The sequence below is a fragment of the Tripterygium wilfordii genome, chromosome 21, assembly GCF_013401445.1.
Source record: "Tripterygium wilfordii isolate XIE 37 chromosome 21, ASM1340144v1, whole genome shotgun sequence".
Taxonomy (NCBI): Eukaryota; Viridiplantae; Streptophyta; class Magnoliopsida; order Celastrales; family Celastraceae; genus Tripterygium; species Tripterygium wilfordii.
Window position 1 is genome coordinate 6,853,960 of NC_052252.1, and position 25,588 is coordinate 6,879,547.

Genomic DNA, 25,588 nt, shown 5'->3' on the forward strand with positions numbered 1-25,588 from the left:
ATATCAATTTTCACTCATTTTACTAGATCGAGTTCCAGCTCTGATGCGCCTTGGTTCGGTGAGTTGATTGGTGGTGGTGATGGTCGTCGACTGGATTAAGCTATTTTTCAAACGGTGGTCCATGATTTCATAAAACTTTTCCCATCACTCAAGTGATCATTGACGATCGGTCATGACTGGGCTTTAGTCGGGCTGACCTAGAGCTTCATTTCAATAGTTCGTTAGTCAAAAACGATGGTTGAACGGCCAACTTTCGATATGGAGGCGCAAAAGGAAAGAAGGAGGGAGAGTATTTTGGTAAGTTATTAGGTTTTGTTATTTTTTTTAAAAAAAATTATTTTAAGTTGTTCTTATTAAAATACAAATTTTAATTTTTGGCCTTATGAATAAAAAATGGAGAAAACAATAGTGATACTATTAAATTCATTTATTTTGATTTTTCTTTTTTTAAATCCGGCCACAACTAAGTTCGAATATTTTTCTTGCCGTCCAAACTCTCCAAAGTGCCAAGACAATTTCATTGTAGCCAACTAGCCATGTTTGGCTACAGCCACACATGCAAGCGGCGACCCAATCACTACACGCCATGTGGATATCGACACGTCAGTTCTACCCATGAATGCGATCCAACGACGTCAACTTCATACGTGTTGCGTAAAATCTATAAATTAGTATTAAGCCCCTTCAGTGTTGAATATTACGCGATTAGCGATTTAGAGTTGTGTGTACTTACCACTCTTTGACCTTTCCCTCTGTGGTTGTAGGGTTTCTTTTTTTGTCGTCTTTGTATTTTTCCAGAGGCTCTTGTTTCATCACCAAACCAAACCCTAGCAGGCACCACCATGGCGTGTGTTTTTCCCCAGACGCGTAAATCTATCACTCAAATCTATTGTGGAGGGCTTCGGGTTGGATCATCAGTCACTGATCTTTGCTAAAAAAAAGTTTTACCAAAAGAACCCTAATTTTGTTTCTCTCGACAACAGATCTAGATCAGTTTTTTTCCTTAAATTGCAAAAAAATCCGATCAAATTTAAAGCACTGCCGGTGACGGTCAAGTTGATGTGTTTTTCTTGACAGTAAGGAACCGAAAATTCATCCAATTTTGTACACTGATTTGATGAACAATTTGTTTTTGACCTGAAACCGGAGATTTTTGAGAGAAATGGACGGAAAGATGTTTAAATCTGTAGTGTATAAAGGAGATGAGTTACTTGGAGAGGTGGAGATATATCCACAGCGACATCTGCAACAACAAGAAGAGGAGGAGAACAAGAAAATCATCGATGAATTGGTTGGGAGAGAAATCAGAATAAGCCAGTTCTCTCAAGCCAGTGAGAGATGTCCACCACTGGCAGTGCTTCATACCATTACGTCTAGTGGTGTTTGCTTCAAAATGGAGTCAAAGAACTCGTTCTCTACCGACTCGCTGCTGCATCTCTTGCACTCCTCCTGTATCAGAGAGAACAAGGTATAGCAGTAGCACAGTAACTCTTAACTTGAAAAATAAAAATTCAAATGAACATAGTAAAAAAAGGCTAGAAGAAGTAACGAGGGAAACCATAATCCTTCCTTTCTCAGAAATTCTGAACTGAAAAAAGGAAGAAAATCAAGGGCAAGATGCACAGTTGATCTTACATTGGGACTATCTCTTGACCCTTTTGGCAAGGATTTTGCAGTTACTTTGAAATTAGTTATGTTGAAATTTTGCCCTTAATTTGTATGAACTCTCTGAACTTGTTTATTTTTGACTGAACTGATTTTAAGGAACTGTGAAATTTGCCTTAAACTTTCTTTTAAATAATATTCTGGACTTCTTAAAATTTTGACCTGAATTCACTTTAGGGAACTATGAATATTCTTGACGAATTCCCCAAACTTATTTCATGGAACTGTTAGTATTTTTGACAATTTAAGTTTTAGCCATTGACACCAATTTGCAAGTGCTTCCTGAACTTACCAACTTCGACCAGAAAAATGCCCAATTTTTATGGATTTTTGGACCGAAAGGATGCTGGTTCGTAAGTTCCACACTTCAGTAAATGTGCAATACTTTTATTAGCTTTGATGATGATATTTTTTCAGATGATCTATATGGTAGTTGCTCATGCAAATAATGTTGTCATTGCTGTGTTGAAGGATATTTTCACTTGGAGATGGTTGTGGTGATGGCTTTGCAAATACCGCATTTACGATCTAATCTATTTTATCCTTGCTGCAGTTGAATTTAGAAATTTCGAAAGGAATTTATTACTGGCATAAATTAGGTCTCGCTAATATGTATGCGTATACAAGTCAGAACTAAATAGAAAGGACACTATGATTACTGTAGGTAATATCTTGCCTTATGCTTGTTGTGGCAAGGTTTCAATACTGATATGTTGGGTGTCATTCCATAGGGGCTTGATTTAAAAGGAACGAACCAACTGGGTTAGCCATGATAGTTTTTCCTGATGTTGTTTTGTCGATGATTTGAAGTAACTGCTTCGTTATTTCCATATATTCTTGCTCTACAAAAACACCTGTTCTTGAACATGGCATACTATTTGTGAGGATGAATCATGTTTGAGTGAGAATAAAGAGGGGAAAGATAGCATGCCACAATATTCTTGCTTTACATAAACATCTGTTCTTGAACATGGCATACTCTTTATGAGGATAAATTTGCATGATTGTTAACTTTGTGTAATCTGAAACAAGAACATTTCATATTTATGCTATTTTAAAAGAGGTCATTTCTTCTTTTTCCATTCCAGTCTATCCTTCTTTCTATGATGTACGTTTAGCATGGTAGTTTTATTGGCACCAGTGGTGATTGACATTATGGTATTTACAGACTGCAGTGATGACTCTGGGAGGAGAGGAGCTCCATTTGGTTGCAATGTACTCCAGGAATAATGAGAAACAGTATCCATGTTTCTGGGGATTTAGTGTTGCAGCAGGACTGTATACTTATTGTCTTGGCTTGCTGAATCTTAGATGTCTTGGCATTGTATTTGATCTGGATGAAACTCTCATAGTTGCAAATACAATGCGCTCATTTGAGGACAGAATTGAGGCATTACAGCGGAAAATACATACTGAAATAGACCCACAACGTGTCACTGGCATTCTGGCTGAGATCAAGCGTTATCAAGATGACAAGAGCATACTAAAGCAATATGCCGAAAATGATCAGGTTGTCGAGAATGGGAGGGTTGTCAAAGTTCAATCCGAAGTTGTTCCAGCTTTGTCAGATAACCATCAGCCTATGATTCGCCCACTTATACGGTTGCAAGACAAGAATATTATTCTGACTCGTATCAATCCCCAGGTATATATTTATGAGTTTTGAAGTCTGTATTTATTGCTTGTTGCAGCCTTGGAGGTGTGCTCCCATGTCTGCAGGATTGTCACTTCAAATCATGATGCATATGGTTATTCTCCCATATAAAATTTCTCAAAAAGATATTTCCTCAAAAGAACATGCAGTCCCTCCAAATCCTAGGCAACTATCTAACTGCCACATGCGAGTCACACAATTTGGGAATGTTTATCTGTGAAATAGGTGGCAACAAGTTATCGAGTATGATATTTCTTCGTATATAAAAATAAATTTAAGCAGTTCCTCTGCAATCTACACATTCTCCAAAGCCAACGGTGTTGTCAGAAATGTACACATAGGTTTGACTGATACCTGTGTAATTAGACCAATATTATCATATATATATATACACACGGGGTATATTATGGGCTCAGTGCTGTTAACTCCACTAAAAGTTAGCAATGTGATAATGGTATTGTTCTTTAGAATTTCAGCATAGTCCATGTGAAATCCTACATCAAGGGGTACCATCTTCATGCTCTAACAGGGTAACACCTACTTGAAAGGCTAGACTGGGTTTGCAGATGCCTCTGTTTCTTGATATATGTTATTATTATCTGATACAGAAACATGATAGTTTATCTGAGCAAATCGGCCTGAACTTTTGTATTTCTTCAGATTCGTGATACAAGTGTTCTTGTGAGATTGAGACCTGCCTGGGAGGATCTGCGAAGCTATCTTACAGCAAGAGGACGCAAACGCTTTGAGGTTTATGTTTGTACAATGGCTGAGAGGGATTATGCTCTAGAAATGTGGAGACTGCTTGATCCAGACTCAAATTTGATAAACTTGAAAGAACTATTGGATCGCATTGTGTGTGTTAAGTCAGGTAACTGGATTTGCTGAGATTGCTAATGGTTTACGTTACTTTTGCAGTTGGTTAATGAGGCAGCTAATTGCTACATAGCTTGTGGTTTGATTTATCTGCTCAGTTTTAACCTCTGCCTCCCCTTGTGTAGAGTCACATCTTCTCCAGCCTTTAACTCCAATGACTTTGTATTCTATCTGAATAGGTTCAAGGAAGTCGTTGTTCAATGTCTTTCAAAATGGATTGTGCCATCCGAAGATGGCGCTGGTTATTGATGATCGCTTGAAAGTGTGGGATGAAAAAGATCAACCTCGGGTTCATGTTGTTCCTGCATTCGCTCCATACTATGCTCCTCAAGCTGAAGTATGAACTTACTGAAATTTGCACTGCTCACTGTTATATCACAAGATACTCGTATGTGCACGACTACATATTGGTAGTCTCTTAGGCGACATTCACTCCTGATACTTCTTTTCACTGTGCAGGAGAATAATGCTATTCCTGTCTTATGTGTCGCAAGAAATGTTGCTTGCAATGTTAGGGGAGGTTTTTTCAAGTAAGAATTTTTTTTCAAAAAGTTACCATAAATAGTCACGTGTGCTACCAATAAGTCACTGTTGAATTTGAACTTTGAGGAATTATGACTACAATTTCTTCTCACATATACAAACACAAATGGTATTCTTTGTTGTGAAATGACCTTATAAATTCATAACAGAGAGTTTGACGAGGGCCTTCTCCAGAGAATTCATGAAATTGCATATGAAGATGGTGTTAAGGATATTCCTTCTTCTCCTGATGTGAGCAACTATCTAGTTTCAGAGGTTCGTTTCTGGCAATACTTGAGTTTTATTTATGCTCAATGGGTTGCTGCTTCTATTATTAGAGCTCCTATTCCTATGCTTTTTCACCTTTTCCTTAAAAGATATGATGTTTTCTACTGTGTAATCTTTGTGTTGTATAAGCCTGAGTTTGCTGTTAGCTGGTATCTATTTTGAGATGTTCAGGATGATTCTTCTGTATCAAATGGGAATAGAGATTCGCTGTCTTTTGATGGAATTGCGGATGCCGAGGTTGAAAGACGAATGAAGGTGATTGACATTTCTAGAATCTAATGTGCTGAAGCACATATTCTTTAATGTATGATTCATAAATATGGATGCCTGTTGCTAGTAATGCACAATTACTTGCATGAGTGTTGATGCTGATATGTGGTAATTTGCTAATTTCTTCTTCCTTTTCCATTATTGCATCTTCCATTTTTTGGTGGCTATATCAATTTGTTTCTCTTCATTAGCAAAGCCTTTCTCCAAAACAATTTGGGGTTGACTATTTAAATCCAAGAGAGAAATCATTTCAATCTACTATGTGGATTCTCTTTCGCCATTCGATCCTATGCAGAGTGATGCTATCCACTAACCCTGTAGAGATCCATCCATGTCTTTTCCACCTTTTATGTTCGTATCTGCTAATTTTAAATGCTCACATCTTATCTTCAAGAGGCACCACTTCTACCTTAGATCGAATGCATGCTTTAAACTTGAAGTATATTTTGTTCTTATTGTACTTGTTCTTTTTAAATATTTAGGATGCACTTTTGGCTACCTCAACAGTCTCCCCAGTTGTCACTCATCCGGATCCAAGGCTTGCTCCTCCACTTCAGCATGCATTGCAATCTTTGTCTGTCTCAGTTTCTCTCCCAGCTGCTCAAGCCCCGATTGTGCCGTTTTCTACTTTGCCATTTCCTCAGGCTGCTCCATTAGTTAAACCTTTGAGCCACATTGGTCATCCTGAACCAAGCTTGCAGAGTTCTCCAGCGAGAGAAGAGGGTGAAGTACCAGAGTCAGAATTGGACCCTGATACTAGGAGGCGGCTCCTCATATTGCAACATGGGCAAGATACAAGAGATCATACTCCGAGTGAACCTCCTTTTCCAGCAAGACCGTCAATACAAGTCTCGGTTCCACACACACAGCCACGTGGAAGCTGGTTCCCGGCGGAGGAGGAGATGAGCCCACAGCAAGTGAACCGAGCTGTACCTAAACAATTTGCTCTTGTTTCAGAAACAATGCATATTGAGAAGCATCGATCACGCCGTTCTCCTTTTTTCCCCAAGGTGGATAATTCTATCCCATCTGGTAGAATTCTTCATGAAAATCAAAGATTGCCTTATCAGGTAATTAGTAATTGGTGGTGGTTGACTTCCAGCTTCAAGTTTTAATACTTCATGTGAAGCGCTTCGTGATTGAATTTGGCAGGGACTTTCCAAAGATGATCGGTTGAGGTCAAACCATACATTATCTAATCATTCTCTCTCAGGTGATGAATCCCACATGTTACTGTATATTGAGTTGTTTTTGTCAGTTGCTGTCATTGATTTGTCATCAACAAGAGTTAGTTGAGTTTAAGTGGTCAGAAGTTAGAGTTGCTTTTGAAGCGGTGGTTCCTAGCACCTGACCTTTTCTTAGCGATCTAGTAACTCGGTTCCTATAGTAATCCAGTTACATAGGTCTATTATTATTCTCTGCTATATTAGCATCACTTGTTGCATTCACTTCTAGTTGAGCAGTGCTATTCTAGACCTTTTGCTTGGCCCCTAATATCAATTTGATCAACTGGCAGTGATTGTTAAGCTCCACTGGTGTTAAAACTAATATCCTTCTCTCTTATGTAAGGGAATAAGGAAGCAGTAACTAAGAGGACAGAACTAAGAGATAAGTCACAAAATTTGGATGCTGTCACGGGATATTTTTCTACTAGTGACCCTATATGGTTCAGTGAAGCTGTAGCACTTAGTAAAAAGCTACTGCTATTTCTTCAATTTTCTGTCATCCTGTGAGCATTTTTGATATTTAAGTCACACTTAGGTAGACTTGTATCAATTATTGACTTTATTGACTTTTTGATTGTTGTTACTATATTTTAAGCTTTGTATACATTTCTATGTAGTTTTGAGAAATTAAGCTGTCATTTTCAAATGTGAAGAAGTTATGAGCAATCCTTTTAGTTCTATAGTGATATCTTCTTATAAGAGGTTTCTCATTTGTTGATGGTTCTGATTGAAGGTGAGGAGACCCCTATGGATCATTCATCTTCCAGCAACAGGTATCTTGAGTTTGAAACCAGACGAGCTATTTCTGGTGCAGAAACTCCAGCTGGAGTGTTACAGGATATTGCCATGAAGTGTGGAACTAAGGTAATGGGAAGAAGGTCTATTGTAAGACGAAGGTTTTAATTTAGTGTTGTTTTGCATTCATTTATTTATTTTGCATTCTATTCTAATTCATTCTATATCCGTTTTACATGAATACTTGTAGGTGGAGTTCAAGCCAGGTTTGGTTGCAAGCAAGGAGCTCCATTTCTCTGTTGAGGTTTACAAACTTACCCTTGCATTATATCTTAGTTTCACATGAGAGAAATTTTCCATCAGATACGTTCTTATTTATAATAATCTGCTACAAGATGGCATTGTCGTTGACTGGGTAACACAGTCGACTGTGTTTGCATTTGTTCCTTTTGTCTGAACTGCTGCTTTTTTGGAATTTCAGTAAATATTAAGATTATGCCCATTTAAGCAGTTTTTTTACTAGACTTTTGAAATGTTGGGAGAGTTTTCTTGGAGGGTGCATTGCATTTGGATCATATTCTTCCACCATACACTAGTTTTGCTGTTTTTTGTTTCTTCTGAATTTATGATTTCCCAGAATGTTTATCTACAACACTGTATTGAACAACTCTAATGTAAAAACATACTGCCATCATTTTGGCCTGGGGGAAGAACATATTTCAATCCCTTGTGCTACTAGTGAAGAGGAACATTTAGGTTTTAGGCATGTGAGTGAATGAAAATCCAAGTAGTCCAGGCTTGATATTCCAAGTTATAAATATTTTAGCTATCCTGACATCTCCACCTGCGAAGTCCAATGTAGTTTGATTTTTGTTTCTATTTCCAAAGTAACCTCATTATGTTGGGGGAATGAGAGTTGGCCTAGTGGTGGCGCGCTCCTTCCCACTTGCACATGGTGCAAGGTTCGATTCCCCTCCCACAAAAAATTAATGATATTACACTGACATTTATCAAAAGAAAAATGTTGTTACTTTCTTCATTCTGAAGTGAAATACCATGATTACTTCATGTTTGACGCTTGTTTTTTGTAGGCTTGGTTTGCAGGGGAGAAAGTTGGTGAAGGTATTGGCAGAACAAGGAGAGAAGCCCAACACCAGGCAGCTGAGGGTTCTATAAGGAACTTGGCTAGTAAGTTTCCTTATGGTTTTTCTAACCTTTTCTTGCTAGCATATTGTCCACGACATATTTTGGAGGCACTTCTCAAAATTCGAGGGTTTTTTTTTGTGCCTGTTCTACTTGGTAGTTGCCACGATACTTTTGGGGTTGGCTCTTCATGTTGCTTTTCTTTGCAGCAAATTTTATACTGAAACCAACTCTTGGATGCCAAAATTCATGTATAAAAACCTGAATTCAAAGATTTATATAAGAGTTTGTCTTGAGGTCTTTGTGACACCAGCTTTTCTCTTTCAAAATGATCCAAAGTGTGGCATGATGGAGATTACAGATGTCAATCTATTTGATTTAGGATCAGGAGAATAAATATATATGTGCAGCAGTTTTTGTACTAAGTTTATAAAGGAAACAAATATCAAGCAGTGGGAATAAGGCCTAAGCAACGGCAATCAGAAAATACTTCGTCCTGTATTCCAAATCTGAATTGAAATACAAAACCGTCATGTGAAAGCCTAACTGTTACAAATGAATTGCTGTATTAACTCGTATTGACATAACACCTTGAAAGCAAAACTAAATGCCCACATTTGTGGAAGTCACAGGGTAGATTTGTCTGCTTTTTAAGTTTAGGGCTTAGATGGGGATTAAGCTGGCATTCAAATAAAGAGAGATGGGGATTAGTTGGATGGTTTATGCTAGTAACCGGGTAAAGTTGCTAGTTTCACTCCATTGATGGTTGCATGTTGCTTCATTACAGTGTTCTTACGCGAATTCTCGCATATTAGGTATTTCTCCTTCCTTTGGATTTCCTTAATCTGATTATGACCATTATGGACAATTTCTTTGCAGATATTTATATATCACGTGTTAAACCAGATACTGGATTTCCAAATGGGGATGTCAGTAGGTTTCCTTTTGTTGGTGACAATGGTTTTTCGGGTAATGTAAGTTCTTATGGGAATCAGTTCCTGCCTAAAGAAGAGTCTGCGTCATTTTCAACTGCATCAGAGCCATCTAGGCTTGCAGACCCTAGGTTGGAAGGCTCGAGGAAATCCACAGGAGCAGTCAGTGCACTGAAAGAATTGGTCAGAATTCTAGAAACCTATCTTTCATTTTTTGTGCCCTTTTCTCTTGTTCTCAAGTATTCTGATTACTTATTTTGTGTGGACATTTAATTTCATAGTGCATGATGGAGGGCCTTGGTGTAGCTTTTCAAGCGCAGTCTCCATCTTCAGCAAATATGCAGAACAATGAAGTACATGCACAGGTTTGCACTTGATTAGATTATGACACATTGTGGAGTTTTTTCCCCTTTATATTGAGTTTAACATTCTAATGAAAGAAGCTTGTTTCTCATATTTGAGATTGAGATCCAAGGAAAAAAAATGGATCAATATCTGAAGAGCCAAAATAGAGTGCAAATCTTGGCATAGTGGTTAAGTTGCTTCTTGTTCAGAACATGAAAACAATCTCTTTGCAATGTGAGTGTAAGGTTGCGTGCATATACTACATCTAGACACTGTAGTGGAGGCAATTGTGCGCTGGGTTTGACCTAACACAACAAACTAGTTTAGTATTTCTTATGTTCATGTAAGGTAGACAAAGAAATGGTCCCTCATCTCTTGTTGCACTGCTTTTGGCCGACGAAAGCATGGGGTACGGTGTGGAATCTAATGGGTGTGAATTGGGTTCCTTCTTGTAATTTGATGTCAGAAGTTGAGGCTTGGCATTTCAATGTACCTGTTGGTTAATTTGGAAGGAGCGGAATTGTAGAATTTTCCACAATAAGGAGTGCTCGATTGGGGTTTTCGTGGATAGATGGCTTTCTGCGCTTAACTTTGGTTGAGTGGAACATGTTATAATATTTTCGATTGTATTAAATTCATGTAATCGAGACCTTTCCAGTTTGCTTTGGATTGCACCCCCTTGGTGATGTTAATAAAATATTTTCTTAAAAAAAGAGTTTCTTACGTTCATATTCCATGATTCTCTAATTAAAGATTAAACGCACAGACGTAACTTGTTTTGCATGTGCCTTTTCTTCTTAGATGCTTGTCTCTTGAAAGATTGAAGAGCTCAGATTTATGTATCTGATGAGTGTTTGATTGTCACTGAGATTTCCTTAGGTGTGGGCCATTTGCTCGTCTGTGTCTATTGGCCAACACGGACGGCTGTACATTGCTGGTAAAAAATTGTATATAATGTTTTAAGCCAAATGATAGTCTCTGGAAATCTGTCAATTTCCATTCAACATAATATGGCTCACCACTTTGACACCATGGATCACTTCTTTGTAGAACTTTGAGAATGTATACTAATTTATATTTTAGTTTTTGAACTTTTCTTGGTTGGAGGTATTTAGAATTCTGATTTTTTTATAACTGTTTGGTGTCAGACCTGTGGGTTTGCTTTTCCGCCATGAATTATAACTTTGTTTTTGTATTGTGTTGTAGGTAGAAATTGACGGACAGGTTCTAGGGATGGGAATTGGTTCAACATGGGAAGAAGCTAAGATGCAGGTATTACTAAATTGTTATGCTTAAAGTTTTAATACTGGAATGCCATATGTTTTCCTGAGGTACGGATTTACTGTTCCTCAGGCTGCTGATAAGGCCCTTGGAAGTTTAAGATCAATGCTGGGTCAGTACAGTCAGAAAAGTCAGGGTTCTCCAAGGTGTGTTATTTTACCCACTAGCTGTATTTTTTTTTTGTGCGCCTGTTGTTCCTCGAGCTTCAAAAGCTGAGGTACCAGCCAGAACCATGAAGAATTTGTTCTTGGTGGGTCAGGGTTGATCTCATTCATCTATGCTTTCTTCATTTGTTTCCGTTATTGAGGTTCTCTTGAACATGCCTAAATGCAAGTCCTGTAAATTTTTTCTCTTCTTAAACTTTCATGCTGTTTGTGTATGGTTTCTGCTGGTATAAGTGGGCATCATGTGATCAGAGCTTTGACTGTTAAAAGTCTCTTTTTTTTAGTCTTATTTGTGTTTCCAGTTCAGCAGAGAGAAAAAAATGCGGAGATCCGATTTCTTTATGAACTATATGAATGTTGGACTAATTCTATCAGTTTTCTTTGTAATTCTTACTGTTTATTCCATGCATTCTAAATAGACATGGATTTCCAATGTCCATTTATTCTCTCATTATTTGTTTTCATGATGTTGATAAGGTCACTGCAAGGAATGCCTAGCAAACGACTTAAGCCGGAGTTTCCGCGTGTTCTACAGCGAATGCCTTCTGCCAGATATCCCAAGAATGCAACTGCCATTCCTTGAAAATCGTAATGCGCTTCCTCATCCCTTGTTAGGTGTAGCAGCTGTTGTGAGATTTGTCCTGTACATATCAAAGAATGATGCGGACAAATTGGATCCAGGACCACCTTTTGACTGCTAGCTTACAAATTCATGACAGTACTTAATTTGGAAACCATGCGGAACTTGTAGTGGGCTGGTCCTTATCGCCTTCCTTTCTCGAAAAGGAAGTAGGGGAGATGTGATGCTCTGATATTCAGATTTTGTGTTGTCAGTTACCAGTGCATGGTTCTTCATGTACATCCGACTAATAGTCGTTGGTGCTGTCATTAAAGCGCTTGCTTTTCCTTGACGAAGTGCTGGAAGCCTCTCTGGAAAGATGAAGGTGGTCCTGCGTATGGGCTCGCGGGGATGATGCTGCCGATACCATTATTATGGCTGGCTTGATTTTATGGTATTCTGACTTCAATTGAGTATTGCAGACTACAATGATCATTGCATAAGAATGGGCATTATTGCGTTAGTCAGTCGCCTTCCAAGTGATTGGTTCAATGTCTTTAGGGTGGGCAAACCGACTTCTTTGTATAACGGGTTTGTTTCTGACGGACCCTCCTAATCTCCTCGGGAAGCATTTTTCAGGATATGCAGCACTTACCAGTAACCATTGACAGATTAGTCTAAGTTAACTGGTATGTGGTTGCTCCGCCCGGCAGAATATTATTTATTATTATTATTGATTTTCGGCTGACCTTGGAGGAGCCCATGTGACAAATTTTCTCTGCATACGATGTTCGGGATAGATTTGTACTGGTTAGTTGTGATACGTTTGATGTATCATGTAAGTTCTGGGTCTAGTGTTTGAGTCTGGCCGGTTTTGTGGTTTGTAAGTTAGTACGCTACGTTTGGTAGGAAAAGTGGAAGGGTAAATTAACCCTGATGAGGATATGTGTTCCATGGATATTATTTGCGCTCCACAATTTATTGAATACACTCCAATCTAAACAAGTCTCCGTTAAAAATATAACAATTATGAGTTCATTCCATTTTGTATTTTTTCAATCTACACTTCACAATTTCTTGCTTTCCTCTACCTCTTGTCGGAAACGAAATCAGTTCTAGCAATTGAGATGGTGTCTCGGTAGCAGTTCGAGCACAAACAAATTACAAAAGAACTTATGCTATCCCAAGTTGAACTCAAGGAGGTTGAGCTGGAGGAGAATGAGGTTCTGATCTCCTCCTTTGAAGAAGAAGAGCTGCTCCAAGTACCTCTATACCTTCTGTGTATTTGGCTCGGAAAAGGCTGATAAGTTGAAGCAATCTCTTCCACCTAGTTTGAGTGTGCAAGATCTATGAAGAAAATGAGTTGAGTTATGCGGTCTAAGTTGAGGGAGGAGAAGGGAAGAGGGAGAGAAGGATTTGGGGCAAGTAAAGGAGAGGAGGAAGAGGGAAAGGAATTGGAGAATTCAGGGTTAAGAATGGTAGGATCAAGTGAAGGTGTTGATAGATTAGGTTTTTTTACAGATTAATGTGATGTACTTAGTAAAATGGGAGATGCAAATAATGTTCATCTATGTGTTCGGTAGCCTATAGCCTAAGTATTCATTGGACTTTCACGAATTTAAAAATCAAATAAAAGCGCTTATGATGTATTAATGAAAATTGAAATCATCAAGGAACAATGAACCTCAACGATGTCGTTTGAGGTTCGAGTGTGTTTTGATATTTTCCCCATTGATTCAAGGCGTAGGTGCGGTTGAAGGCCACGGCGTGCTGAACAATTCCAAATGACCACACTCTATAGCATAGAAATGATAGAATTCTATACGACTAGTCTCAACTTTCAATCCCACTTCAGGGATTTAATCCTTGTCAAATGGTTTCGCTGGCAAGAACACCCCAATTTAGATTTATATTATATAAAAATTATTTCAGCTCCAACAGCATGAAAGCATAATAGATCTGCAGTAGCACACGCTTGAAAATCTCTTAGATTTACCGGGTTCGAATCCCGGCTGCAGAATTATTTTTTATGTGGGGGTTTTCGTAATTTTATGGAGTTAATGACTGAGACAATTGATTCAAGAATAAGTTTAATTACAACACTTTTCATGTTTCACTGGAATGGATAGTTTCTAAGAAGTTTTTACATTACCAAGGTTCAGATCATGGGCGCAGCCAGCAATGTTGATATATGATGATACATATTGACACAAACTTCATCTTATGACACTTAATAGTCAAAACCCCAAAAGATTTTATTGTCGTTTTGTTCAATTTCATGTTCTTCAACTGAGTTTGTGTCCTTTTGTTCATCTTCTTCAACTTAGTTTGTCTCTTTAAGGAATTTTAAATAGAGAGATGAAAAAATATTATTGTGTCGGAAAATTCCTTTTAAAGGATGATTTGATCATATAAAATTCAAAAAAAAAATCTAAGTGAAGTAAATATAACATGATATTGAGACGACCACAGTCGTGACTCTTGAGCCGACATTCATTCCCTCTATTTTCTCTCTCTTTCCCCCTCTCTCTCGGTCCAGTGCCGGAAGAGGTGGAGCAATTTGGCCGGTGACTTCAAGAAGATTAAGGAGTGGGAATCTCACATAAGAGAGGAAACAAAATCGATTTGGGTGAGCTATGTAGGGATCTCGTCGGTGAGAGATAGCTTGTAGATACGGTTGTTGTTGCAAGTGGCGTCGGGAAGGTAGGATGTGAAGCCGCTGCGAGGGTTGGCATAGATGGACTTTGTGTTCTAGAGAGCCCTGGTTGGGTCCTCGCTTCCTACAATTTTGTCATGGTTGCGGACATGTTTTCGAAAGTGAAGGGGAGAGGGCAATGGTGGAAAGTGGAGAGTTTGGTGAAGAAGGAGAAGAGAGAGAGAAACGTGGCATCACTTGATTGATTGTGTGTATCTCACAAATATCACTATTTATTAATTTAGAGCTACTCAAATATGACGTATGGATAAATTTTCCATTTGAAATTTACATGTTTTCAAGCGTAAAATTGTGTTTGCTGTGAACATCTAACACTATATTTATCAAATAAGAGTAGTTTCAACTTTCAAGTGCTTGAAAACAATCCCACTGTAGATGCTCAATTCGTCTTTTTCTGTCGAGTCGTCATAGATTTAATTTGTTTTCTATATTTTCCAATTTCAAATTTTTTTTGTTTTTAAAATAACAACCAAACATGTTTTTAAACAGAAGATGCACTAAAATTAAAATAAGGATAAGAAACAATGTTCGAGTCTTATTCTATTATTCAATAAATAAATACAATCCGGTCCATAACCTTATTTGAAAATGTTTAAAATGAATATGTCTATTTCCGTCAATTCATGTTTGTATGATTTTACCCATTGTTACCTGTTGCCTAAGTTTTGACTTTACACATGTCCAGAGGGCTGGCATCGCATGAAAGATCGGGATTGAATAAATTCCCCTTCTGAGTCCACCGCGACAGCCATACTGTTCAAGGGAAACTCTGCTTTATAGAAAGACAAATCTGCGTTTCTTGATCGTCAAAGAGAAAATCTAGGTGTGATATTCTAGAGAGAGATATACCAGCAGAAGAAACATGTCTTCATTCGATGAATTCAGCGTCGACGGAGAAGAGCCTAACTCCAACTACGCCTCTTACTCCAACTACGGCTCCTACCCAAACTTTGCCCCTGTAGAAGACTTCTCCGGCGACCATCACCACGTTTCCGGAGGGTTTCCGGCGGATGGAGATGTCTCCGTAGATCACGCGCAGTCCCCGGAGATCTTCGGCTATGGATCTTCCTCCGTGGATGCTGATCCGAACCCTAGCTACTCGCAGTCTCCCTTTGGTTCAGTTCACGTGGAGAATGGAAACGGCAATGGCTACGGCGCGGGAGATGATGACATATTCGCCTCAGATGGACCAGTGCTGCCTCCACCTGGCGAGATGGAACCAGAGGAAGGATACGCCCTTCGCGAATGGCGAAGGTAAACGTTTGAAGCTCCTTGATTTCACTGATTTATACGTTTTGTGAGTTATCTCGATTAGATCTGTTTGTTTGAGACTGTACTTGTATAGATCTGTTGTGTTTTAGACCTCGAAGAGGCTATTTTTATGACACTTTTTTGTTACGTGTATGTTTTGTTGGTTGTGTTACTTACCAAATAAGAGTTGCTCATGTGCTGTTTTGCAAAGCTTGTGTTGGAAGCATCTATTGAACTTCCTTTTTTCAATTCTTGATTGAAAGTAGATAACGTTTAAATGGTGTTGTTCATCGTCTACTTCACCATCATCTATATAGGAACTTAATGGCAATATTTGAATTAATTGCGATCCTATAGACGCAGTCTTCACTCACGGCTGGTTCTGGTGTGTATAGAGTTTGAGTGTTTTTTTTTTTATTTTTTATGATCAGATCTCACTGTTTATAGTTCTCATTAGTTCGTATACATATCCCTGTGATCTAGATGAATTTTCAATTTATGCATCTTAATCTTTTCAAGATTTTTTTTTTCCTTTTCATAAGTACTCAATCAGAATTCCTATATGTTATCATGTGCATGATTTGTGTATCATGGTCAGAATGTGGATCTTGTTGGCAAAATCTATGTTTGATTTCCTTAATGCTCAATTCACTTGAGTAGGTTCTACTAATTGGGCTTGAGGTTTTCTATAATTGATCTTGTTAAGATGAGGTTAATAATGGTGGTCCACTGCTTTATTTTTTTTAAAACATTACAGTCCAAATCTTGCAGTTTCAATTATTCATCTTATCTGATACCGCTTACAGTCATTTAAGATTTTCATAGATCTATACATCATGCTATTAGCTACCTCCCAATGTACTCGGTCAATGCAAGATTTCAAGTGACTGCCCATACAGCGCTGGAGTGAATGCTGTAGATGGTCCCCTTTAAGGAAAATTCATTTCATGGCATTTTTCAGGATCTTAGGAAAGCCTTTTAAGACTTTTGTAGTAAAAATATTTTCTGGTTGGGCAGCGCTTTGCCTTTGGTTAGTAGGTGAGTGGGGTTTGACGAAGGCGGGTTGTTGACAACATCTCATCTACGAGAGACGACTACGACCCACTTGACATATCTGTACATTTGTTGATGTGCTCCCTTGTGGTTTTTGGATCATGGTGAGTAGGCTCTTGTTATCACTTATTGTCTCTGTACAAGGTGGCTAACCTACCACCACCACAACACAGCCATACATGAAAAGACTCGGAATTTAAGAAATGAGTGTTTGTGTGTGTGTTGAGTGAATAGTTACAATGATATAAGGTACTTAATAGTTGTTCCATGGAACCCGTTATTATTTTTGGAACTTTAAAGGGACATCGGGGAAGGGAGAGTGAATCCTTAGTGATTTTGAGGGCTCAAGGGAAAGCAAAGGAGTTCTGGTTAGCAGCAGTAATATTATTAATGATATGTATGTAGAAGCAGTAGCTAACTTAGAACCAGCAGGGGAGTTGCACAAGAATTTCCAATCACATAAGGTTTATATCAAGAATTGCTGATGACAATGACTATGAAGGATAAGTAGAGGTGATTTGGGGGGGTGATCTTATTTCATTCAGTTTTTTCTTCCTTCCTTCCATGAGCGACTTCATTTTAGTAACAAGAGTGAGAAAAAAGAAAGAGCTGTATGCTACTCTCTTTCTAGGAGAAGCAAGAGAGGTTTTCATTGAATGGGATATTTGACCATTATGATATGCATATGGTGATAAGTTTACTTGATTTTGCATTACATGCGGCATTTTGATTTTCTCATCCTATTTGGCTTGTGGCATGGTAAAACTCCCTCGTCTGCCTTTTTTTGAGCTTGGAGTTTTCATCCTTCGTTCTAGGTATATTGAGGTTATTTGCCAATCAAATTTCTTTTTCATAGAGCTTTACTTTTTCTGATGCAGGCAAAATCAAATTTATCTCGAGGAGAAGGAGAAAAAAGAGAAGGAATTGAGACTCCAGATTATTGAAGAAGCTGAGGAGTATAAACGAGCTTTTTATGAGAAAAGGAAGCTTAACGTAGAGACTAACAAGTCTAATAATAGAGAAAAGGAGAACGTAAGGCTTCCAGGAGGATGTATTTAACCCCTTTTTTTTTCTAAAAAGAAAAGGCAGGTCTTTTCAGTTTTTTGTGACTCAATATTGTGTTTGTTTCTGGAGCAGCTATTCTTGGCCAATCAAGAGAAGTTCCATAAAGAGGCAGACAAACAATATTGGAAGACTATAGCAGAACTTATTCCACATGAGGTTCCCAATATTGAGAAAAGGAGAGGCAAGAAAGATCAAGACAAGAAGCCATCAATAACAGTCGTCCAGGGTCCAAAGCCTGGGAAGCCCACTGATCTGTCACGGTTGCGACACATACTTGTAAAGCTGAAGCATACACCCCCACCTCACATGGTGCCACCCCCACAAGCCCCTGCTAAGGATACCAAAGACGGGAAAGATTCCAAAACTGGAAAGGGCACATCAGGAAGTGCAGCTGCGTCGGCAGCTAACGGTGCACTCGCATCTGCTGCTAAAGATGCCACCTCTGAGGGTTCTTCCAACTCAACACTGCAAGAGGCTCCTGCTGCTGATGGCACTCAGCTTGCCTCTGCATCTGAGCCCACACCAGCAACCTGATTGCTTACAATAATGCCCTTCGTGGATTCTTTTTATTTTTCATATCATATGTGCTTTCTCTCTCAATTTTCTCTCTGTTGATGTTTCTTATCCGACCATGTGATTTGTTTGCTGTTTTGCCGTGCAAGGATTAGGACTTGTTGGCCCTCTGTGTTTCTTTGCTTTGAATATGCCTTTGATAAATTACCTACGCCATGTATGGACTCAATTTTTTGGATCGAAAATCGTATGTCTTTAAACAAGAGTAGATAATAAGGGCACTATAGCCATTTTATTTTTGTTCTTTTACTTGGATCTGTGATGTGTGTTTTTGGAGGACGGGTCTGAACCAATATGGAGAAAGTTGTTAAACAAGAGCTGTCCACGATCGGTTTTAGTTGATTTTTGGACATAAATTTATCTAACCGGTTGGGTTTTTAGATTGATCTTTATTAACATATGTGTTTGATAATAATCAATTAAATGGTCAGTTTGATTTGACATTTATGTATTTGATAATAATCAATCATTGGTCAGTTTGATTTTACATTTATGTATTTGATGATAATTGATCAAACGATCAGTTCGTTTGGGCACGATTTTTTTGGACTGTAGTAATCCTAAACCATCAGAAGTCTTTAGATCACCTGTTGAGTCTTTAGAGCACCTGATCATGAGCCGGGTTGGGCAGGGCCCATTTAAATCATCAGGCTAAACATAAGCCTATTGACCCAGGCTGGGGGAAAAATCTGGCCTAAATTTTAACTAAAGCCCAGCCCATGGATGACAATAATTACCACCCCCGTTTTTTACTGTGCCGGCCCATGATCTCCGCTCAACTTGGCAACTTGCTGGCAAGCCTGGCATTGTGTTCGTAAAATGAAAATAAACTTCTGACAGCAACATTGGGCATTCATATCTTGCCCGGAAGGAAGAGAGAAAAAAATATATAATTCTCTAGAGGTCGCAAGAACGTCTCTCTCTTGTATCCAAAAAAGAACAATACGAACTCTGTTCCTTTCGCGTATCCAAAAAAGAATACCTAAATCCTGAAAACCACTGCATGCATGACTTGGAAACACATGAATGTGCACTAGAAAAAGCTGTCCTCCTTTTAATAATCGAATGGAAGAGACTTCCAACAATATCGAGCCCAATAGCAATAATCAAGATCTCATCTTTCATCTAGGGGTGACCTGAGTAATCGTGATGGGAACTGAGCTCACCTGATAGCTAGTAGATTCACCCAATGACATCTTAGATGAAGACGGTGCAGCGCCAAGGCTGGTGGAACCTTGAAAGAAACCTGGCGACGTAAGTTCCTTTTCGTTGAGTCGGATTTTCCTTGATAGCATGTCAACAACCTGACTCATTAGTGGTCTTCGGTTTGCTGCAGCTTGGGTACAAAAGAATGCTACTTTCATGTACCTTGTGACTTCTTCCTCTGAAAACTCTCCAATATTTGGATCCACTAGGTCCAAGAGTTTCTCTTCTTTGTGGAGCTCCCAAGCCTATTGAAGCAAAACAAACTGTTGAAGGGATGTGCATAATGGCTAATAAATAATGTAGAGAAAATAACAAAGGAGGGGGGGGGGGGGGGCACTCCCAAATAGTAAAGCAAACCACCAAATTCTACGAAATCATATCTTGTAATGGATAGCTAGCACAATTATGAGTTCCACTGCCAAAAACTTCAGTTTGCTGTACCAGGTTAGTTAATAAAGAAAAGTATATGGGTCAAGTATCTTCAGATAGTCCTATTAAAAAAAAAATCTTTCAGAGAGAGTGTGTGAGAGAGAAAGGAGCATGTATGGAATGGATGACATGTTGGATAAGTAAAACTGCAAGAAACTAATGCTCTTTGGCAATCTCATTTATTTAACTATATATTGAAGGAGCTTATTTTTGGCTTGACCAGGCACAAGTTATCAAATACCCAATACTAAGAACAGCTTAAGTCATAACTTGATGAACATATGCCACGACAAGACAACCAACATACTGAGGAGGAAAACAGCAATGATTTATTTATCTGAATGTACCAAATATAATTAAATGAAACTTGGAAAGGAAAACAGACACACACCCACTCCAGGAGAAACTTCTGCATCTCTCCACAATTTGCTTTTGAACTGCTTCTACCACTAATTATTTCAAGTATAAGGACCCCAAAACTGTAAACATCAGCCTTCATGGTTAATTGACCTCCCAAAGCGTATTCCGGTGCCAAATAACCACTGCATAGAACAAGAGTAGCATAAATTGGTTTTATTCGCTTACAGGCATATCACGTGAATTCAATTTTGCAGTAGAAAGAAACTTGTGTAATTATCCACAAAACCATATGATTTAGTGGTTATCCTTTCAAATGGAAAAATAAACCTACAAATCCTGCATACTAATTTAAAAGAAAAGTAAAAGCTTTTCTACAAGCAAAGTGCCGAATGCTCAACAAATGACCAAGCAAGTCTGAAGCATTCTGGATAAAATGGAAAATATAGGAACACCAAAAAAATCATCAAGGTAGCAGAACTAGGAATCTATGAACAAATGAAGTCGACAAAATCATTCGCCAATAATTCGCGCAAGTTGAGATGGTCATGGGAGAAGGGAGAAACATTCTAATAAAATGCAACTAAGATGCCGCATCAATACAAACAAATTACCAATAATTTTAAAATTAGATAAAAGCGATAGCACGAATGATTTCACGTCCATAAAGGAACTCTATTTCACTTGGGTTGGCTCTTTTGGAGCCTTTTTGTGAAAGACCTACGAGTATTCTGACTATCCATTCGAAGAATCCATTCTTTTTTTATGTAATAATTTTCACTTAGCATCAGATTTAGTTTAAACTTCATCTGCAAGGTTTCAATTTATAGTGTATTAACTTTGGAACTACCTGTCAAATACTTGTTAACCAGGCCCAGTGGGGCAGTGAGTCTTCTGGCAAATAAGCCTTTCGTCTGACATATCTCATTTTCTGTGACTTCCTGCTGCTTTGTTAATTCAAATCACATGTATCATAGTTACAGTGCAAGGGTGACTGTCCATCATTTGCCTTTCATGGTAACCAACAATAGTTTAATCTGGGTTAAATTCAAATCGGTCACTGAAAGTTCCGAATTTTAGCATAATTTTTAATTTTTTAAATTTGTTTTATATTCCAGGTGTTATTTAATTTTAATTTTATATTCCACTGTAGAAAATTAATGACATGTCAGCAATTTTCGGCATGAAATTGATCGAAATTTGACTGGACTGACCTAATTGCTAAAATTCGGAACATTCAGTGACCCAATTTGAAAAGTTTTTCTTGCAGCGACCCAATTGCAAATCTCCCTTTCTTCAATGACTTATTAGAACTTAACCCGTTTAATTTGTCTACGGAATGTAATTTACACTGTTATTTCAGACATAACTGCAGCCAAAATTTAGGCTGCAATATACAAAACTTAGGCTGCAGACGTATATTGCAATATTGTTTCACTTCTTAATTGAGCATTGGGCATTGGCATACGAAACACTTTAACTCTGGTATTTATCATGATAGAACACTGCTAAAAAGGTAATCAACATATGGCAACTACAAATTAGAACAGCAAACATCATTTAATGTTGAACTGCATAAGCGATTAAGCGAAGGAGATGCAATGGAAACAGAATATGACAAGCGAATAAAGGCAAAGGAAAACATACGTTGTTCCTGCTATTCTTGTGCTAATGTGCGTAATATCATCTGGGAAAAGCTTGGCCAATCCAAAATCACCAATTTTCGGGTTAAATTCCTCGTCAAGAAGTATATTACTGGCTTTGATGTCTCTGTGCACGATATGTGGCGTAAGTTCCTCGTGAAGGAATGATAGTCCCTTTGCAATACCCATACAGATAATAGCTCTTCTTCCCCAATCAAGTCTGATATTTGTGCTATTTCGACCTACATGAACAAGGGAAATAAGTTATATTATCAATCTCTTTTGTAAAACGACCAATCATCATTCCAACTCAAAACTACTGTTACATTTACCTAATAACACGTGATCAAGACTATTATTTCTCAGATATTCATAGAGTAATATCCTGTTTGCCCCTTCAACACAGCATCCAACCAATTCAACAAGGTTTGGATGCCTAACATTTGATATAGTATTGATCTCATTCAAAAATTCCCTTGCCCCCTGCCTTGACTCGGCAGACAATGCCTTCACAGCAACTTGTAATCCATTTTTCAGAGTTCCCTATCAACAGTGTGACATAATTAATTAGGCTTTATATAAACCTTATCGTTATCGAATCATACAATATATTAACAGGATAAAGGACAACAAGCAAAACCATCAACACATTCTGCACACCTTATAAACAGTTCCAAAACCCCCTCTTCCGATCTTATTTCGTAAATGAAAATTATCTGTTGCCGATCTTAGTTCATTGTAGGAGAATTGATTGATGTTTCGCATCGAATTTCCTAAGCAAAAGAAAAAGAAAGAACAAAAATAAAAATGTATATAAGAAACCCAACCATACAATAAAAAATTGAAAACTCAAAACTAAGGCTTTTCCGACCTGCATACATATTTGTCCAAAAAAAGAAAAAGAAAAGCACCATATAACAGAAATTCCACATCCCAAATTAGATGAAGAATCAAGTTTGCAAGCAGATATAAAACATCAAGTCTCCTAAACCCGCAAGTATCATCAATGCTAGTAAGATCCAATTTCATTGAAACAAAGTGATCGGCATTAACTCAATTAATTTTTTTGCACTTATATTGAAGATATAAACTGTGAATCAATATATTACCTGCTTCATCTAGATGAGCTTGAGCACCACTCCTCCGTTCTACAATTGAAGAACGAAAGCAGCTGCACACCATATCTGTCTGCAATGTATGACTTCTATCCTCCAGATCACATTATGAATTAGCCTTATCCTGATAAGACACAGAGTTAAACAGCAAACTCCATTCCTGACATCCTGTACCTCAAAGGCTCAAAGCACAGTTAAGGTTCTATTACTGGAGATAAGAAACAAAGAGGTTATATTATTGAAACAAGAAAATTATACATCACTTGCTGCTCATGAAGTGAAACACCGAGTCTCAACAATCAAGATTATTCAACAATTATTGAAAACATCATCGCGCAATTAAACTCGCTTGTCAATTCCACTCCTAAAATAAAACTTTCATTTGGAAAACCAATTAGATTATGGCATACCAACACATCCTACGATAGTAATTCAGCAACCTTAAGCTGTCAAAGCTTCGCAACTCAATCATCAAATTCAAGAAACAAGAACGTCAATAGCAACATATGTAAATGCGATACTTTCCAGTTACACGAATTTATGAAGAATTCGAGCATTCTTAGTCAAACAAAAACTTCTGAGCCAAAATAACATGTTCTACGATCAATTATTCCCTCAATTAACAGCTCAACACGAAGTCAAACTAGAACTTCAGATCTATCCGAAGTGAAGGAAACTAAATCGCGATAACAGTTAATTCGATTTTGCGGAACAAAGAGAAAATCAAAAACAAAAAACAGAATTACCTGCCGTTAAAAGCAATCAAGATCTCCAATACTGAATCATGAAATGAAGGCCGATATCTCTATAATTTTCTGTGTATTTAAATTAAAGCGAGTGGGAGGTAATTTCGTGTGAACTAGATGGCTGCGTTGACGGTGATGGAGTGATATGGCTCCTGTTTTTCTTCGTATGTGACTTGTTCCGGTCACCAGTCACGCTTGAAGGATGATCTGTGCGCGTTTTCCATACCTTCTTGTTCCAGACAGTGACCGTTTTTTGTTCCTGTTAACATATTTTCAAAACAACTTGCTTTTTTTCGTTAAAAATGAAAAATCTGAAGGAAAGCAAATACGTAAATCAAATCCCTTGAAAAGGAAAACCCGTGCGTTGTCGTTTTGAAATCGGGATTTTTTTTAGCAGTTAAAAAGTCCCCAAAAACCAAAACGGGCTCTCGAGTAAACCTAAAAGTAAAAGTTTAAGCCATGGCCCATGTCCATGGGGAGTTGGTGGATGGTCAGCGATTTTAGGGGCCCAGTCCGCGTTGTTTCCTTTTGACGAGTTATGCCAATAATTACATATTTTTATAATAAGAATTCTCTTATGCATATTAAAAGTGGAAATTTAAAATGCAAACCTATATTTTCACTATTGATTTATAATATGTGAGACCCAAAATAATGGACATCGTTTTAAAAATGGTTCGCATTTTAAGTGTGCGTGAGATAATTAATTATTGACCAATATGATTATATTTGTATAAATGTTAATTTTATTTTAATAAATATTTTTATTAAATAAAAATAATCATTAAATATTTAAGAATTATAACGAGCGACGGGGCAGGGAGTTAGATTTAACCTTTTTTTAAATGGTTGTGAAAGAGACCCATGGAACTGAGCCCAATATGGTTAATAAAAAGGCCCATTCAACTCCTCTTTCGAGGAAACCCAAATATGAATCAACTTATAAAAAATGGGCTTCTTCACATTTACAATTTTTTTTTTTCCTGGACTATTCCTAATACTTGAAATGAAGCCATTTCTTAGGCACCAAAGACCGTGATTAATACGAGCCATGGCCTTTGAGTACCTAATTGGGCAAATGTTATAATACAATGTGTTGCATGGCTCATATCTTTATGTATGACTTACACTTTAAACATTAGGGTGCGTTTGATAAAATGGTAAGAATTTATGGGTATAATTTGTTACTCATGTAAATATTACAAGGGTAATAATAATTATGGAGAATAAGTGTTACCCTTGTTTGGTAAAGAATGGTAAAATTTACCCAAGTATTCATTACTCTTGTTTGTTACGACTATACATTACTGGTGTAATACCATTACCCTTGTTTGTTATTATTGTAATGAACCAAACTAGAAAAAAGTGAGATTATGTTTTTTATTGTTACGACTATCATGTACCAAAATTTTAAAAATATAGATACATATGCATATATATACACACACAGCCAGACATATATATATATAATAACAATTGTTAACAATTTCAACAAAATAATCTGATAACATTCAAATCCATGACAAAGATGTAACACAAGAGTAGGGGTCATCATTTGGTCCGCGGGCCTAAGTCCGAGCTCGGCCCTGCCCGACCCCTTGGGCGGGCATGGGCTCCATTTTTTGGGTCAGTCCAACCCGAAGCCAGACACCTCAGGCCAATTTTGGCTCAGCCCGAGCCCGACCCAAGCCTGACATTATTTATTTTTATATATATATATAATATGTATATATTTATATTTATATTTATATATAAAATATGTATGTATATATAT

At 37.7% G+C, this 25,588-nt stretch overlaps 3 protein-coding genes across 7 annotated transcripts; 2 read left to right on the forward strand and 1 right to left on the reverse strand.

Moving 5' to 3' along the window:
• The first annotated feature begins 706 nt into the window (after window positions 1-706).
• Window positions 707-12,681, forward strand: LOC119988966 (RNA polymerase II C-terminal domain phosphatase-like 1). The gene is made up of 17 exons (XM_038834232.1): window positions 707-1,468; window positions 2,834-3,310; window positions 3,980-4,190; window positions 4,375-4,532; window positions 4,655-4,725; window positions 4,888-4,993; window positions 5,177-5,260; window positions 5,758-6,345; window positions 6,428-6,488; window positions 7,235-7,365; window positions 7,487-7,540; window positions 8,328-8,424; window positions 9,259-9,494; window positions 9,593-9,676; window positions 10,863-10,928; window positions 11,010-11,083; window positions 11,579-12,681. Exons 1-17 carry the CDS (start codon window positions 1,163-1,165, stop codon window positions 11,682-11,684), a joined length of 2,910 nt encoding a protein of 969 aa, XP_038690160.1. The 5' UTR covers window positions 707-1,162; the 3' UTR covers window positions 11,685-12,681.
• Window positions 12,682-15,067: 2,386 nt separating this feature from the next.
• On the forward strand, window positions 15,068-18,540 carry LOC119988367 (clathrin light chain 1-like). Its single transcript, XM_038833382.1, has 3 exons — window positions 15,068-15,630; window positions 17,559-17,712; window positions 17,818-18,540. The coding sequence occupies exons 1-3, from the start codon at window positions 15,239-15,241 to the stop codon at window positions 18,277-18,279; spliced, it is 1,008 nt and encodes a 335-aa protein (XP_038689310.1). The 5' UTR covers window positions 15,068-15,238; the 3' UTR covers window positions 18,280-18,540.
• Window positions 18,541-19,133: 593 nt separating this feature from the next.
• Window positions 19,134-24,085, reverse strand: LOC119988365 (putative serine/threonine-protein kinase). Of its 5 annotated transcripts, none has more exons than XM_038833379.1 (7): window positions 23,815-24,085; window positions 23,063-23,192; window positions 22,614-22,726; window positions 22,286-22,496; window positions 21,958-22,195; window positions 20,345-20,495; window positions 19,134-19,769 (listed from the first exon to the last, which is right to left on the reverse strand). In XM_038833379.1, exons 2-7 carry the CDS (start codon window positions 23,133-23,135, stop codon window positions 19,440-19,442), a joined length of 1,116 nt encoding a protein of 371 aa, XP_038689307.1. In that variant the 5' UTR covers window positions 23,136-23,192; window positions 23,815-24,085; the 3' UTR covers window positions 19,134-19,439. The 5 variants fall into 5 exon arrangements, with proteins under 5 accessions (XP_038689307.1, XP_038689305.1, XP_038689306.1 ...); XM_038833377.1 differs by having other exon boundaries at window positions 23,063-23,236; window positions 23,815-24,084; XM_038833378.1 differs by having other exon boundaries at window positions 23,063-23,276; window positions 23,815-24,084.
• Window positions 24,086-25,588: the final 1,503 nt, after the last annotated feature.